Source organism: Chrysemys picta, chromosome 9 (assembly GCF_011386835.1).
Source record: "Chrysemys picta bellii isolate R12L10 chromosome 9, ASM1138683v2, whole genome shotgun sequence".
Taxonomy (NCBI): Eukaryota; Metazoa; Chordata; order Testudines; family Emydidae; genus Chrysemys; species Chrysemys picta.
Window position 1 is genome coordinate 45,565,366 of NC_088799.1, and position 17,849 is coordinate 45,583,214.

A 17,849-nucleotide genomic window follows, 5' to 3' on the forward strand; every position below is an offset into this window, starting at 1 on the left:
GGAGCTCTCAGGAGCTTCTTGATCTGGTTCTGCACCAAATTATAGCTGGAGGCTTTCCCTTCCTCTAATGCTGATCAGCCCCTTCTCCCGTGTCGGGATGCTGGTTAGCCATCCCTTCCAGAAATGGTTTATCCCTGAGGCTCACAAAAATATGTTACAAGTGCAATTTCTTTAAACCTTTCGAGTACCCCAAATTGCAGGTATTTTCAAAATGGTTCAGGCTGACCCTTTGGATCACCCTCGCAAGCTCTTCACCCCACCTTCCTTTCCTATGCCCCCAGCAGAATGCCTGTAATGTTCAGGCTCCCCCATGGGATCAGCCTCGCATAAGAGGCAGTTCACATTTCAGGAGCAAACTGTCAGTGCAGTAAATATAAGTTCATGGAGGAAGCTTGTGGCTATCCACATCTGCCAGATGGTTGAAACAAGACACTTACCTAACAAAATAACCTGCTGATGCTTATAAAAGACTCTCCCGGTGCAGGAGTTACAGTGTGACAGTGTTGCAGAATTACAGGTCACAGTCATGACACAGGGACAGTGAAAACAGAAAGGATAGAGAGAGCCAGGTTAGTAAAACTGGCTCTCACTGGTTGTGAAAGGGCCCACCCTGCAGATACTCAAGGAAGGAATAGGAATGTAATATCGCTGCTAAAGTGCTGTAACATGTATTGTGAACTTCTCTAAATGAGTCATAATACAGTCATAATAATTTTATTATTTAATGTGCTCTTTGGTATATTTTTGTATTCCATCCCATTAGCTAATATTTTCATCTCTATATAAATTCACTTATTTTGCTACTTTGGTTTTATCATCATCTGTATCTGCATTATGGTAGTGCATAGAAGCCCCAGTCGAGCTTAGGGCCTCGTTGTGCTAAGTACTGCACAAATATATAGTGGGTAGGTTTATGCTGTAATCACAGGGTGCGATTAATACATACATGTTGAGAGACAGTCTAAAGACTGTCTAAAAAGAGACTGGAAGAGCTTACAGTCTAAATAGACAAGGGAGATGAAGGGTGGGAGGGGAAACAGAGGTACCGAATGACAAAGTGACTTGCCCAAGGACACACAACAGGTCAGTGGCACAACCCAAAATAAACTCCTGCCTCAATCCAGAGTCCTGTCCACTGCATCACAAAACATTTTAAATGATTTAGTTACATGGGGCATGAATTTAGCTCAGTGTAATTTAATCTATCTGACTAGGGCTTTAAAATAATGCACTGTATAATTTCCTGTTTAATGAGAGTCTTTCACTTGTTTCCATAATTAATCATTGCCCTTCCACCTCTTTTAGGTGTCTCTTAGCCATGAGTGCACTCGTGCCATAATGAAGCTGGTGTACTGTCCGTATTGCCGGGGCATGTCTAGTGTGAAGCCATGCAACAACTACTGTCACAACGTCATGAAGGGCTGCCTGGCCAATCAAGCAGACCTGGACACGGAATGGAGGAACCTGATTGGTAAGAAGAGCTAGTTATGTGCCAATAAAACTGTTGAGTTTCTGTCATAGTCCTCCCGCACACCCCAAAGTTCATATTCAGTCTTTGTGAGACGGGGATTAGAGAATGAATAAAGTGTCATTAGAACAGTTAAAAGGGCCGTAAGACCCTTTTACGCTAAAATTTCTCTGCCTCAGAGCTGGACTGTAAAAGGACTGGAAAGACATTTTACTGTGTTTGAGTAATGGGCTCAGTCAGATCACTACACAGAATGTGCTACACTGGCTAATCCTGTCGCTTTAGATTGCTTCTTCTGCACTGGGCTGGCAGGACCCCTACACTCTTTCCAATTAAACCAATTAAAACAACTCAATTAATTCTTGTGCCCTTCCCACCTCTTGAGGCTTAGGGCCAGATTCTACCACCCTTATTCTGGCTGAGTGGTACTGTCCTCCAGGAGTACCAAGGGTAAACTAAATTAAATTGGAAAGCGCTTTTAGATCCTCCTGTGGAAGGTGCTGTAGAAATGAAAAGTAATACAATTGTTTCCATGGGCTACAGAGGAGTCAGAATTGAGGACTTTCAACCCTGACAATGCTCCTTCAAAACAAAAAGGGTCGGATGGAGTTTGGAGGAATAAGACTCGTATATAAAGGAAAATAAAGCTCATTTGCTTTACATTTAAACACAAATGCCATGGTGGAGGAGGCGGGGTCAAGTTCAGCAGCAAAGCAAAAAAATCAACACTAGGAGAAAACTAGAATGAAATCAATCAGGGAATGTAGCCTGAGCACTTACCAGATTACGTATTGGCATGCAATATGCACTTGTCACAGATAACAGGTTCTTTTCCTAGGTGGCTGTTTAAAGTTAATTGACAAGACGTAATTTGGTGAAACGCACACACACAAACTTTATTTAGTACAGACAACTATAATTGGAATCATAGGAAAGGATCAATATGTACAACTATATGACTAAGATAAGTGCGGTTAAGTAGTTTCCTATATTGTTTATACTTACAGTCTTGCATTGTGTATATTTACAACTTATCGAGACCACTGGAAACAAAAACAGAAGGGTAAGTAAGTGTAACCCATCAGAAAGGAGGTTCTGATTCCATTTACACTGCCTGGGGGACCGGATGAACCCACAGAAATGGGAACGGGGTGTGGTATTTTATACCCTTCCTTATGGTGGTAGTACAGATATATACCATATTTGCTCCTTTATCCTGATTATAATAAGATCATTAACAGCCCCTATCCATATGAGGCCTTTAGGATATCCATAATTAAATATCAAGCATTAATATTCATGATGTACCTCACTTATTTCTTAATAATTTCGATACGTAAATGAGATCTAACTGCTTAATACTCCATAGCAACATAATTGCCAAAGCCCTCTAAAGCTCCCTTCTTGTGGAATCCTGTAGCTTACTGTACCTGTTTGTGGGGTTACTCATTTGTCTCTTAGAAGGAGAGTGCAAAATATCTGACCTGTGGTTATTTCTTGAGGCCTACACTCTTCAGCTAAATCCCAGCCTTTAGCATAAGTACTCCCTCAAGGACACATGCTCATACAAAAGGTCTGTAATCATAACAAACCTAATAACTCAGTTATTTGTTCTCCTTCTTGCTGTTACAGCTTTCATAACTTGTGTTAAAAAGGCTTAGCAAAGGAATTATATGGTAGCCAAAACTATAAACCCTTCTCGATCAGGTGATGGGTCAGCAGTCACCACGAAGATCCTGCATCTTTCATTTTGTGGAGGTGACGAGCCTTGTTGCAATGAAGTGGACTGTATGTCTACCTAAGGGTATGATTCGCAGATTTTAAGGCCAGAAAGAGCCATTATGATCAAGACTGACCTCCTGCATAATGCAGGCTAAAGAACCTCACCCAGTGATTCCTGCCTCTAGCCCATACCTGCTGGCTGAGCCAGAGCATCTCTTTTGGAAAGTTATAAAATGTATATAATTAAAGTGGATTTTCAGAAAGCCTGTGATAAAAAACTGCTGCTTTAAATGTGAACTATAAGGATTCCGGGAAGTGCCAGAGTGTGCAGGGTGAGGGGGAGAGGAGGGCGCAGAATCTGTGTATCGCTTGCAACTGGAAGTAATGGAGCTCTGTGGGAAGTCAGAGGACCCCTTGCTGTTCCTAATTGACTTTCACAAATAAGCCCAAGGACAGCATCTGCAGATAAACTAACTGATTACATATAAGTGGGGCTGAGCGGTGAATAAGCACGGTGCAAGCAGCTTAGTACATCCAGGAGATTTTTATTTTCAGCATAACTGGTTTAACACCAGGGAAATGAAACGTAATGGAGATAAATATAAGGTAATAGGCAATGTGACCATAATAATGAACACTCACAAATTGGGATTCAGGCTTTTTTTTTTCGCCTTAACAGACCATTAGCTGAAAGTTATTTTTTAAAAATACATTTTCTTTTCATTTCAAAGATGTTTTAGTTCTGCTATCCGCCAGTTGTAATTCTCCAATATAGCTATAAATGGAATGATTTTGTGTCCTTGGTTGTGTCACTCCACCATAGGTTACGGCACTGTACTCATCATGGGGCTTAGCTACACCTGAAAGCTCGTCACAAACATCTCATTTTTCAGAAGGCCGCAGCCTGCTTAGCTAATGATGATCCTTGCAGGGCAGGCATTAGCCCTGTGCTCTCTAGTCAGGGCTGGCTGCCAGGTTATTTAGCGGGGGAGGGGGTCCAAGCCACGGTTTTGTTTTTGACCAGAAAGCCCTACTTGGTTTGGGTCCTGGCTGTGTGAGAGTTTGCCCTCTCCTTATGTGGCCCCATGGTAACTAAACACAGCTGAAGCACTCAAATGAGAAGCCCTTTGGTTTAAAAGGGAAGGAGCTGGCAACAGGACTGAAGGGGTCATGGGCTCTGGAAGTCATTTCTCTAGAGCCCTTGTTTGTTGCCTTCTGGGCATAGGGCAAGGCGTAGGAGCCTATTTTTGAAAAAACTGGCCCTGTGTGCATCCAGCCACACAACTCCTCTTGCTCTCAGGGCACTTTCTGCTAACTGCCTTATAACTCTGCTTCTCTAAAGGGCAGGATTTGCACTCCTGGGCCTCGTGCTGCCAGTACGTCATGCTGAAAACCCTTAGCACTCAAGAATTTTTAACCCACTGAGGGACTCATATGCCAGCCCCAGGGTCAAAAATCCACCTAGTACAGCAACCTTCTGATGCCCCTGACTTTTTCAGACGGTTCCTTTCGAGAGCAGGAAGCAAGATCTCTCTTAACTTCTAAGAATACAGAGAGGATAAATTTAAAAATCCCTTTCTTTTTCTTCAACTCCATGTAGTAGGGCCAGTCATTCCAGTGAAGGGCGAGGCAATGGGTATCAGTGGCCAGACAGTGTCACCAGAAGGCACTCAATGTGGGATATCCCCATGGAGAACGGAGGTGCATCCATGCCAGAGCACACTGCATAGTCTGACAGAGCCTCCAGTCATCTACTCTAGCCATTAGCCATACCCTTCTGTGCAGAGTTCCATTGTGTGGAGGGAGCCGTCCACACACAGCTCATTGCTGGATTGGGACCTGTCTGAGCTAGCAGATTTAGAGCAAAATAAAGTAAGTTCAAGAAGGGAAAGTATCATGGTAGCCCATCATTATAGCACATGATAAGTAAGATCTTTCGTATGAATCTCAACACAGTCCATTTAACTAGATTTTTTACTCTTCTTCCTTCCTTTTATGCACTCACAGAACTGTATTTTGTTGTCGGCTGTCTTGTTCTTACAGTTCAGCTGTCTTTCTACTCAATATTACTGCCTATTATTGTTAAAACACACATTCAGGCCATGTCTCTTTGTTTCAGTGAAATGTTGCAAAGTAAAAGTTGAATCACTGCTCAGATTAATTTAGGCTGTTGTTACATATGATGCATCAGCCGGCTTTTATCCATATTAGTTTATGCTAATTAGCTTTCATTTCTAATGACCCAGATGGCAGGTTACCACAACTAATTGGAAGTGAATCCAGTAAAATGGTTAGCGAGTCTGGTTAAAAGGAGTGGGGGAGAGGAGATAACATCTGCTCCTGGGTTTAAACCTTCAGTTTAAACCTTGAGTTTGTGCATTAGCCTTTCTGACAAGGACAAGCCAATTGTTACCTGTCATTGCTCTCCATCTCGCCCCAGCAGAATGATTGGCCACCATTCCTGAAAGGTCAATCTGCAAGTCTAATTGATAGATTAGGTGGCATTTCTGTATGCTTTTTGCACTTGTTCCAGGTTCTTCTTGCCCAAGAGACACTGTTTTTGACAGTAGCTGACCATTAGGAGTAAAGCAGATCGGTATTCAAAGTATACTTGCACGCTGTAATGTTAAAGGTCATAATTCAAGCAAGTCACATAGCTGGGATGTTTAACAAAGGGTGGAAATTCACTGCCACTCTGCAACCTTCACTCTTACCCCATTGTTCGTAGTTGAAGGTGAAATTGTAATGACAAACATGTACCTACTGTATTATATGGGCAGAGTAGGACAGGTCAAGTTAAGGGAGATGATTTACAGCAAGTGATTGAATTTTATCAATAACTTTGGGGATTTCTTTTCATCTATCAATATGTGTCCCCAGAATTAATGCATCCACAAGCTAAAATTGTTCAGAAAAGTTTTCTTGAAAAATCTTTTACTACTCCTAAACAGGAGCAGGAGTTAAACTTCAGATCCTTAATATTGCAGCTGGGGCAGAAAATACCAAAAAGCCATTACACAATTGTGTGGCATGTTTGATTTTTCTACATCAAAGCAGCTGTTGGCTTTTACTATACAAAAACATTTTAATGGAGAAACTATGGTAATTTTTTCAGTTCTTGATTAAGTTTAAAAAACAGCTAAAACAGTTCTTTTAATTTGATGATAAACAAGAAATGCTCCCAAGCTAACCCTCCCTGGCTTTGCAGCTGCCATATCCCAGAGTGTAGACATGGGCAAGTAGCAATTTGTTATCCTTGCTCCTGAGTCATTGGGTAAGATTAGAGCAGAGTCTGTTATTTTTGTTACCCTCTGCTCTGGCCTGCTTGTTTGTCTCATCAGCCTGTGTCATGTCTTTTAGCCTGTAAGCACGTTGGGGCACGGCCTGTGTTTTCTGTATGTTTGTGCAGTGCCTAGCACAATGGGACCCCAGCCTGGCTGGCCTCTAGGAGCTACCATAATATAAACATTAGATAGTACAATATAGAGAATATTGTCAGCTGAGTTGTGTGTGTTATTAAACCAATTGCATTGAACTTTAGATCAAGCCCTTTATTATGGACATTACCCCCATAAGAACATAACATAAGAACCACCATACTGGCTCGGACCAAAGGTCCATCCAGCCCAGTATCCTGTCTTTCGACAGTGGCCAATGCCAGATGCCCCAGAGGGAATGAACAGAACAGGCACTTGCCAAGTGATCCATCCCCTGTTGCCCATTCCCAGCTTCTGACAAAGAGAGGCTAGGGACACCATATGTTGTGTGTGTCTGAAAGAGCCTCATCCCAAGCCCTTTGAAGTCAATGGGAGTTGTCCCATTGATTTCAGTGAGTTTTGGATCAGGCCCAGATTCGTTTCTATAAAAAGCATTAATTGTTCCTTCTTTGAGCCCTGTACAGTTGGACTCTTGGTGCTGGTATAATGGAGCCTGGTTTTGCAGGTTAAAGACACAGAAAGTAGTACTAATAGAAATAAATGTAAGTTCTGTAAAACAATATCACTATGAAACATGTGACAGGTACAGAATGCATGAGGGTGCGGAGTGAAGAACGCTGGCAATACATACTCAAGCTGAGTAAGCCTTTGTACCATACCACACCACCCCCTAAGAGCAGTCTGGGTACCAACTGATGGGTAGAGTAGAAGAACTAGAATAGAACTTGCTCAGTCCCATTGAAGTGAATGGTAGCTTCCTTGAGTTTAGGCCCTCAGGATTTGACCCTCTATATATTGGGAAGAAAAAACAGCTTAGAGCAGACAGATCATTTTTCTGTATGGGCAGATAGCAGGGCTTCCAAGCATTTTATTAACACCATCCATTTCCCTCCACAATCTGATTTTATCCAATTTAGTGGTCTAGGTTATTTGTTAAGCAAAAGTGCATTGAAATCAGTACAGGTGCCAATACCCAATAGGTGGTTAAGATATTTTTATGTCAAACTCTGTGGTTAAAAATAAAAGCAATGCTGATTGACATTACTGTTAAGTCTATCTGTAGTATGATTCACTGCACAGGATTCATTAGAAACCTCAGGATTCTTCAGTTACACCACGATCTCTTCCTGTGTACTGGATGTGTAGCGTTTTGGTGTGTGACTCAGTGTTGGAGTCATCCCATTTATTGTTTTGGAGCACTCAATAGAGGAAATAGCAGAGTGGAAGGATTGCAGTTCAAGATTTAGATGCAGTGGCAGAACTAGCGGTGCAGGGGGCTTGCTTTGGAAAGCAGTGGATATAGTAGAACAGGGTTGAGATGCATTGGCAGATCATGCACGGGGTGGAATAAGGGAGAGCGTGCATGGCTCATACGAACCTAAGCTTTTGTCAAGCCATCCAGTGCTGATAATCCACTCACTCTTGTGCCGCTATACTCCACTCACAGATCTATACAATGAAATAAACATAGAGGCCAATACAGTGTTTATAGAGCAGGGGCTGCATTTCTAGGAAGCTGAGTGGCATCTCTTAGTAAAGACAAAGACATCAAGAGGAGACTTCGCACTGCAATTCTCAAAAGAAGAATCTGAACTTGATGGCAGTTTTCAGTAGTTATGAACCTGCAGGTGGCGGTGTACAAACAGTCCCATTTTTAATCCATTCCTTTAACCTCTACGGTCTTGTTTGTTTCTGGTCTCTCTGGACATTCAGGATATCAGCCTGTATGCACACTATGTTCTTTTGTAGTTCTCTAGTACCTTGCACATATATAAAATTTCCTTCTGCATTAGCTTGTGTTGCTAGTAAAATCCAGCAAGGCATAAATCCAGTAAATAACCTCTAGAACATGGATGAATGGTGCTCTGATCCATTGTCATTTCAGCTCCAGAGCTTGTGAGGTGCTGAAATCAATAGCAGCTTAGAGCACCGAGCACCTTTCACCCACCCCTCACCCACTTCTCCTCCCCTCTTACCAGTTTAGTTGCATGTGTTGTGCTCTATTGCTCCACAGGTGAGGTAGACATTTTCCCTTGCTGGTCATGCTTTATCCTGCCAGAGCACTCAAATCCAAAATGGTGCTTGGGAAATATTCACTGGGAGGAATTTTTTTTTTCTCCATCCCGGGCATGGGAGCCACACACATGTGCCTATTACTCATGAAACCCGTCTGTGGGCACTTTGTGTAAACACCACCATCTCCAAAGTTCTATTCATTGCAGCACTTGGTTGAAAGTTGAATGCAAGTCAGTAAGTGAGGGTTAGGTCAAGATCCTTGCTTTATATTTCTGCACAGATTCCTGTCTGTAGAACACCCAGTGCTCTCTGGTCATTTTGTAAGGTAGTGGCAGTCTGCAAAGAGATGCTGTAATAGCTGTTTCTTCCCTATGGTGTTCATCTGGAACTAGGGGTGCCCTTAGTGATGCATTTGGGCCTTATTTTGAATGCTGCCAAATTCAGAGTGTGAAACTACTGAAAATGTACACACAATACAAGTACCTGAAAGAGGTTCTTCAACACCTTCATCTACTGAGGGGCAAATGCTTGATTCCTCCCAATATAAAAGTATGTACATTTTAAGTTATACTATAATTTGATTTGTATAGTATGTACTTAAAGGCTGTTTCCATCTCTCTTATTTTACTAGATTCTATGCTGCTGGTGGCTGACCGGTTTGATGGACCATCCAATGTAGACACTGTAATTGGTACCATTCACACCCGGATTGCTGAAGCCATTTCTAACATGCAGGAAAACAGAGAGTCTATCACAGCCAAGGTAAGGAGCTGAGATCTGTGCCTAAAGTTGATATTAAATCAGTTGAAAATGCTCTGGCTACAGCCTTGTGCATTTTCTTCCAATACCATTCTACTGCCTTAACATACAGTAGACAGAGAGATTAAATGCCAGCCTCTTTTAATTATAAGAAACCATTCACCCCATGCAGGCAAACCTTGTCAAGTGCTTCTGATTCAAACTCCTCCCTGTCTCCACCTCCAGCCAACCAACTTGGTACGTACGGACCAAATACAGCCTGGTGTTGAATTCTGAATCCCTGTGGAAAGTGTGGTGGCATTGTATTATGGTGCCTCAACCGCTGTATCCAAGGGGGTTTTCATATTCTCACTGACCTAAGCTATGGACTGCAAGTTTGTGGGCTGCTTTATACTTGACCCAGGAGACAACCGCTCGACAGCCATAGGAAACACTAAGAAATGGAAACATTTGGCTTATTAGGTTGTATTTATGGGGTAGGGTTGTGTGACAAAGTTCCTCCTCTATCTTGGTGGGTCCTGCGCTTATTGGCGGATTTGCTTGCCTCAGAGATTCACCATGTGGGTTGGGGAATAGCCCAGAGACCTTCCCCTCTGGAAGAACCCACAGTCCAGGTCAATTGGGAGGTTTGGGGGGAACCCGGGCCCGCCCTCTACTCCAGGTTCCAGCCCAGGGCCCTGTGGACTGCAGCTGTCTAGAGTGCCTCCTGGAACAGCTGCACAACAGCTACAACTCCCTGGGCTACTTCCCCATGGCCTCCTCCCAACACCTTCTTTATCCTCACCACAGGTCCTTCCTCCTGATATCTGTTAATGCTTGTACTCCTCAGTCCTCCAGCAGCACATCCTCTCACTCCCAGCTCCTTACACACACCTCACTAACTGGAGTGAGAGCCTTTTTATACCAGGTGTTCTGATTAGCCAGTCTGTCCTAATTGATTCTAGCAGCTTCTTCTTAATTGGCTCCAGGTGTCCTAATTATCCTGCCTGCCTTAACTGGTTCCAGCAAATTCCTGTTTGTTCTGGAACTGCCCCGTTACCTTACCCAGAGGAAAGGGATCTACTTAATCTGGGACTAATAGATCTGCCGTCTATCACTCTTCTGTAGCCATCTGGCCTGACCCTGTCACAGTTGTTACATGGCAATCATCCTGTGAAGCAGGTTCTGCTGGTGCTCAGAGTCTCACAAGAGCCGTATTTCCAAGTGCTGTTTTATTGATCTCCACTTTCAGCACATTTAATCTACTAATCACAAGCACATGCCGCGGCTGCACGTGTAAGAAGTCTTGGCAAAGCAAACAACCTTCCTGGATTCCTGCTTTTCACACAAACATACCACCAAGCCTCCCAACCTGTCATTGTTATTCAGGGCTGAGGGTATGTCTTCACTACCCGCCGTATCGGCGGGTAGCAATCGATTTATCCAGGATCGATATATCGCATCTCGTTAAGACGCGATATATCGATACCCGAACGCGCTCACCATCGACTCCGGAACTCCACCAGAGCAAGCGGCGGTAGCGCAGTCGACGGGGGAGCCGCGGCCATTGATCCTGCGCCGTCTGGACCCCAGGTAATTCGATCCAAGATACTTCGACTTCAGCTACGCTATTCACGTAGCTGAAGTTGTGTATCTTGTATCGACCCCCACACCCAGTGTAGACCAGCCCTGAGATTGCCCGCTAGAAAGTGTGTTTATTATATGGGGAAATAAGGGAGCTAGCCAAGAATGTGAAGGGTAACAAGAAGTGTTTTTACAGGTATGTTAGCAACAAGAAAAAGGTCAGGGAAAGTGTGGGACCCTTACTGAATGGGGGAGGCATCCTAGTGACACATGATGCGGAAAAAGCTGAAGTACTCAATGCTTTTTTTGCCTTGATCTTCACAGACAAGGTCAGCTCCCACACTGCAGCACTGGGCAACACAGTATGGGGAGGAGTTGGGCAGCCCTCAGTGGTGAAAGAACAGGTTAAGGACTATTTAGAAAACCTGGACATGCACAAGTCCATGGTTACAGATCTAATGCATCCAAGGGTGCGGAGGGAGTTGGCTGATGTGATTGCAGAGCCATTGGCCATTATCTTTGAAAATTCGTGGTGATCGGGGGAGGTCCTGGACAATTGGAAAAAGGCAAATATAGCGCCCATATTTAAAAAAGGGAAGAAGGAGAACCCGGGGAACTACAGATCGGTCAGCCTCACCTCAGTTCCCAGCAAAATCATGGAGCAGGTCCTCAAGGAATCCATTTTGAAGCACTTGGAGGAGAGGAAGGTGATCAGGAACAGTCAATATGGATTCACCAAGGGCAAGTCATGCCTGAACAACCTGATTGCCTTCTGTGATGAGATAACTGGCTCTGTGGATATGGGGAAAGCAGTGGATGTGATATGTCTTGACTTTAGCAAAGCTTTTGATATGGTCTCTGTGGAGGAACAGACTCACCCCTGCGGCGCCTCCTGCTGGTCGTCCAGGGAATTAGCTCACCAGCCCCTGGAGCGCCCTCTGCAGGCCGGTGATCCGCCTTGTCCTCTTCTCTGGCCCCTGTGTCCCTCCCAGGACCCTGGTGCCCCTTGCCCTGGGTGCTGCCCCCTGGCAATACCCACACACACACACTAGGTCTCCCCTCCCAGGGGACCCTCTACCCACTAACCCCACCTCACCTCAGGATAAGGCCACTGCCAGTCCCCAACTAGCCCCCCACTCTCTGGGGCAGACTGCAGTATAGGCCACTCATCATCGGCAAGGTTGGGTTTGGACCTGCTGCCCCTCTCTCTGGAACGCAGTGCCTCTCTGGTGCCTTGGACAAGGCCCTGCAGCCTGGGGAGTTGCCAGCCTGGAGCTCCCCAGCCCCGCCTCACTCTAGGCACCCTGAGCTTCCCAGCAGCCAGGCCCTTCTCTCTCTGAAGGCAGAGAGAGACTGTTGGGCTCCTGGCTCCCAGCCTCTTTATACCGGCCATCTGGGCTCTGATTAGGGTGTGGCACAGCTGCAGCAACTTCCCCCAATCAGCCAGGGTTTTACCTTGCCCAGCCCCAGCTGTCTGCAGGGCTTTTCCAACCCCTCAGGGCAGGAGCGGGTGTCCACCCCACTACAGTCTCCCACAGTATTCTTGCCAGCAAGTTAAAGAAGTATGGATTGGATGAATGGACTATAAGGTGGATAGAAAGCTGGCTAGATTGTTGGGCTCAACGGGTAGTGATCAACAGCTCGATGTCTAGTTGGCAGCCAGTATCAAGCGAAGTGCCCCAGGGGTCGGTCCTGGGGCCGGTTTTGTTCAACATCTTTATTAATGATCTGGATGATAGGATGAATTTCGCCCTCAGCAAGTTCGCAGATTACACTAAGCTGGGGGGAGAGGTAGATACGCTGGAGGGTAGGGATAGGGTCCAGAGTGACCTAGACAAATTGGAGGAATGGGCCAAAAGAAATCTGATATGGTTCAACAAGGACAAGTGCAGAGTTCTGCACTTAGGAAGGAGGAATCCCATGCACCGCTACAGGCTGGGGACCGACTGGCTAAGCAGCAGTTCTACAGAGACGGACCTGGGGATTATAGTGGACGAGAAGCTGGATATGAGTCACCAGTGTGCCCTTGTTGCCAAGAATGCTGATGGCATATTGGGCTGTATTAGTAGGAGCATTGCCAGCAGATTGAGGGAAGTGATTATTCCTCTCTGTTCGGCACTGGAGTATTGCATCCGGTTTTGGTCCCCCCACTACAGAAGGGATGTGGACAAATGGGAGAGAGTCCAGCAGATGGCAATGAAAATGATCAGGGGGCCAGGGCACATGACTTACAAGGAGAGGCTGAGGGGTTATTTAGTCTGCAGAAGAGAAGAATGAGGGGGGATTTGATAGCAGCCTTCAACTACCTGAAGGGGGGTTCCAAAGAGGATGGAGTTAGGCTGTTCTCAGTGATGGCAGATGACAGAACAAGAAGCAATGGTCTCAAGTTGCAGTGGGAGAGGTCTAGGTTGGATATTAGGAAACACTATTTCACTAGGAGGGTAGTGAAGCACTGGAATGGGTTACCTAAGCAGATGGTGGAATCTCCATCCTTAGAGGTTTCTAAGGCCCAGCTTGACAAAGCCCTGGCTGGGATGATTTAGTTGGTGTTGGTCCTGCTTTGAGCAGGGGATTGGACTAGATGACCTCGTGAGGTCTCTTCCAACCCTAAGATTCTATGATTCTATGAAGCAGGTTCTGCTGGTGCTCAGAGTCTCACAAGAGCCATATTTCCAAGTGCTGTTTTGTTGATCTCCACTTTCAGCACATTTAATCCACTAATCACAAGCACATGCACATGCCGTGGCTGCACGTGTAAGAAGTCTTGGCAAAGCAAACAACCTTCCCGGGTTCCTGCTTTTCACACACAGATACCACCAAGCCTCCCAACCTGTCATTGTTATTCAGGGCTGAGATTGCCCCCTAGAAAGCGTGTTTATTATATGGGGAAGTAGAACATCATCTGAACTGCCATGAGCACTGATGGCCCTCTGTTGTAAATGGAAGCGTTTGTAGAGGGTGGATACTCTATTCCACTCTGTACTTGACTGAAGCAGCAAAGTGCATTTGACAAGCTTTCTGAATTGGATCTTGTAGCAAAGTGCACTTGACTGTATTAGCACATAGAGCCAAGTAGCAGAGGTTGGGAGCTGACAAATCGCTGAGAAGATGAGTATGACAAATAGGGAAGGATCAAGGATAGAAAGAGCAAGGGAAGCGAGGTTTAAGAGCCACACCGTTTCCCTTTCCACTTCAGTCTGTGAGCACAGTTTGAAATCACTGGGAAAAATTGGATCACATCTGGTGCACGGCGTTTCTCTAAAGTGGTTACTTGTGAAATATCAGCCAAGGCTCTTGAGCTACTGCCAGTCGCGATGACTTTGACCTATCAGCTGTTGATCATCCATATCAGTCTTTATTTAAACTTTGAAAGTAAGCAGCCGATATATTTATTTTCTTACCCAGAGAAAGAAGGAAATATACAGAATATATGCCCATGGGTTAGCTGTCTTTCCAGACAAAGGGTAGAAATTTACACACGATGCAGTCATATATGGTCCATTGTATTTCTCTGTTATGTAGACATGGCACACTGCGATGCTCAGCTGGTCCAAGATAACTTTGGTTTGGACACGAACAAAGGCTGTTAACATAGTGCAGAGCTAAAAGACTAAGGTGTGCTCAGCACTGGCCCAATTCTGCTCTCAGAGATGATGTCAAGGGGGAATTTTACCATTGACTTAAATGGGAGCAGAGTTAAGCCAGCATTGAATGCTTTTGAAAATCACAACCTGAAGTCTCTCGTTCACGGGAAGAGCCAGAGGTGAAGAGCAAAGCCTGCAACCACGGTTCTGACTGATTTGGGGGAACAAGAAATGGAAAAGAGGCTCTCGGCTTCCATTTGAAATATATGTATTTTAGCACTTCTTGAAAATGTGAACCGATCAGTAGGAATTGGGATGAAGGGACTTCAAAATCTCTCACATGTGTAAAGTGGGTCAGTTAATTTTGGAATGTATCCAAAGAGTAATCTTGGCAGATGCTCCCCATTCATCAGGCTGGATCTGTGCATAATGGTGCGATCGTGGTGGCCAGCAGTTGGTTACAGTCATGTTAGGGATGTGACTAATAAGTTTTTCACAGGGCTACCCACAAACGGTAAGGCTAGTTACCTGAGAGGGCGGTGATGCACCTAGCTACCACTGTTACTATCTGGGTAAATCCCTCTTGCATTGGTGGTGGGAAAAGAGACCTTTTGATATCTGCTCCACAGAACAAGGTCCTTTGATAGGCGTGGTGTATGTTAATAATTTCTCAAGTTAAGTTTGTTTCAGTGCATTAGATTGTGGGAGGGAAAAGGTCCCGCTCATTCTCCCCTAATGTGATCTGATCCACCCAGGCCAGGAATAAAACTACTCAGAAAATAAACAACATTGCAAGCAGTGAAATCCCACAGCACAACTAGTCCCAAATGCCAGCCTGATGTGCAGCCAAGAGACGTGTGTTGCTGTCCTAACCAAGAAAGCGTGCATATATCCACAGTTACAGAATTTCCCAAAACCAACATCTGATTCATCATTTTGTTGTTTCACTACAGTTTAAGTCATGTTCGGCAAACAGGGTCATTGTCTTTTATCAATGCTCATCTTTTGAAACCAAACCCAGCACCACCACAACCAGCACCATTCCTTTTTCTCCTCTCCCTTCAGGGAAACTTCTTGGCTGGGTATTGAATTGTTTCCTATCTGTACCCTCACTCCTGACAGCTAAGTCCGGATTTCAGACAGTATAAACTATAAAAGACAGCAAATTGCTATTTGCATAAAGGGAGTCTGTTGATTCATCTGTTAGTCTAAATTAGCATGATGGGGGGATTACTCGGGTAAATCCTCTGGTTCAGTAAGAGAATAAACCGTGCAATGTAGCATATAGCATTGGAAATACACTAGGCTGGAGATTTCTTTTTTACTTAAGGAGTGAGTGTTACTTCTTCATCTCATATCTGCCAAAATGGCTAATTTTTAAACTTCCATGTGGATTACAGAAGTCTGGGTACATCCAAATATTTAGGTTCTTCACTACCATAATAGGAGGCTGCTAGAATTAGTATCTGAAAAACACACATTGAGGTTTGAGATTCTATACCTACTCTAGAAGGGTTCAACCCAGTTTCACCCAATTTGCTTGCCCACATCTGATCTGCCATTCTCTCTGGTCTCCGGGTAGTAGTGGTATGGAGGTTAGTTCTGTTGCTCTCTGCTTGTGGGAACTGTGATTTCACATCCCTGATGTCACATTGTATGAAAGACAGGTTTATAAAATGATTTCAGATTTGAGTTTAAGCATCCTCAGATGCTTCGATCGTTTTGGGGGAAAATGGAATTCCAGTGTGTGGAAAGTTAGCACAAGCTTCTATTTTCAGGTAATTTTTCCAGAGAAGTTGGACATTTTACAAGGCAGGGGAGGGGAGATTCCTTTCTCAGGTACTGAGCAGTGCGGTTTTGTCTATGATCAGGTTAAAGTTTTAGACCAGACTCATCGTTACAGTAAGCATGTTCATAAAATAGCCTCCTGCCCATCGTAACAATTGGCCCAAATTTCCTTGCCAGTTACAACCATTTACCCTTTGCCTGTAAAGGTTTGCACAGATGTAACTCAGAGCAGAATTTGATACATTAGCTTCATGTATCAATGCATGCTGGAGAGAATTCACTCTGGCATCATTTCTCTAATGTTGTTCTCAACAACCCACTGAGGCTGATGTTAACAGCAGAGTAATTTGTGTTCCTGAACCCCAGCTGCCTTTCCCAGGACTCTGAAGTGCTGTAACTAACAGATTCTGACGGAAAATGAATCTGAAGCTGGCTGGCAAATAGATAAGTCAATGATAGACCAAGCAGAGAGATGGATAGAAATACCAGTGCAGCACAAAACACAATGCTAATATAGCACAGAAACAGAGTAATCAATTATAATAAGGAAGAGAATAGAGGAATGAATGAATCTATAAATGTCATGAAGTGTTTTTCATTATTCTTCTATGTTTTTATATCCCTGAAAGAATTGTTTCGTAATAACCACAGTAATAGGACTATAAACGGTAAACTATAGCAATGAAACTGGATTAGTTTTATTTCTATAAAACAAAATGTTAAATACTTTATGTACAATTTTTAAAGATCTTGCACCAGAAGAAGTAGACAGATGAAATATTTGGATTGCCACAGAATTGCCATTACAATGCATGATTCAATATATGTGTTCTACCTGCACCTGTTTAAGAGGACAATATATTTAGGAAAGAAAGATTCTAGACTGAGGGCAGGAGGAGTGGATGCTTCCCAGGAATGCTAATGGGACTCACTCTCTCTGCCCTCTAGGTAATTTGTCAAAATCAGGTCTTAGCAGAAAGTTCACAGAATCATAGAAATGTAGAGCTGGAAGAGACCACGGGAGATCAAGTACAGACCCCTGCACAAAAGCAGAACCGATTACACCTAAACCAACCCTGACAAGTGTTTGTACAGCCTGTTCTTAAAAACCTCTAGTGATGAGGATTCCACAACCTCCCTTGGAAACCTATTCCAAAACTTAACTATAGTTGGAGAGTTTTTCCTAATAGCTACCCTAAATGTCCTTGCTGCAGTTTAACCTCATTACAATTTCTCAGCATACAGAGAGCATTCAGCTGCTGGAGTGAAATGAGTTGGCAACACTTGCTAACATTCGAGTGCTTGATCTCTCTACATTAAGGAATTGTGTGCTAATGTACTATTATTTTAGGATCCGTTGATAGCTTCTGCCTGCAAATTCATACTTGGTTACATAGGCAGCTACCCTGAAATTAAAGCCACCCAAAGAGCAAGTGGCCTATTCTGAAAATGTTCATGTTTCTTGAACCAAAATTACAAGAAACTCCCTCCTCCCACAGACCTTCTGTCAAA

General features: G+C 44.1%; 1 protein-coding gene across 2 annotated transcripts in view; it reads left to right on the forward strand.

The window, feature by feature from the left end:
* The window catches only part of GPC1 (glypican 1), a 311,664-nt gene that overhangs the window by 278,932 nt on the left and 14,883 nt on the right, over positions 1 to 17,849 (forward strand). For both annotated transcript variants that reach the window (XM_065556062.1, XM_005282477.5), the window contains exons 4-5: positions 1,306 to 1,471; positions 9,275 to 9,405. In XM_065556062.1, coding sequence (XP_065412134.1) covers positions 1,306 to 1,471; positions 9,275 to 9,405 — 297 coding nt within the window. The remainder of the gene's footprint in view (positions 1 to 1,305; positions 1,472 to 9,274; positions 9,406 to 17,849) is intronic.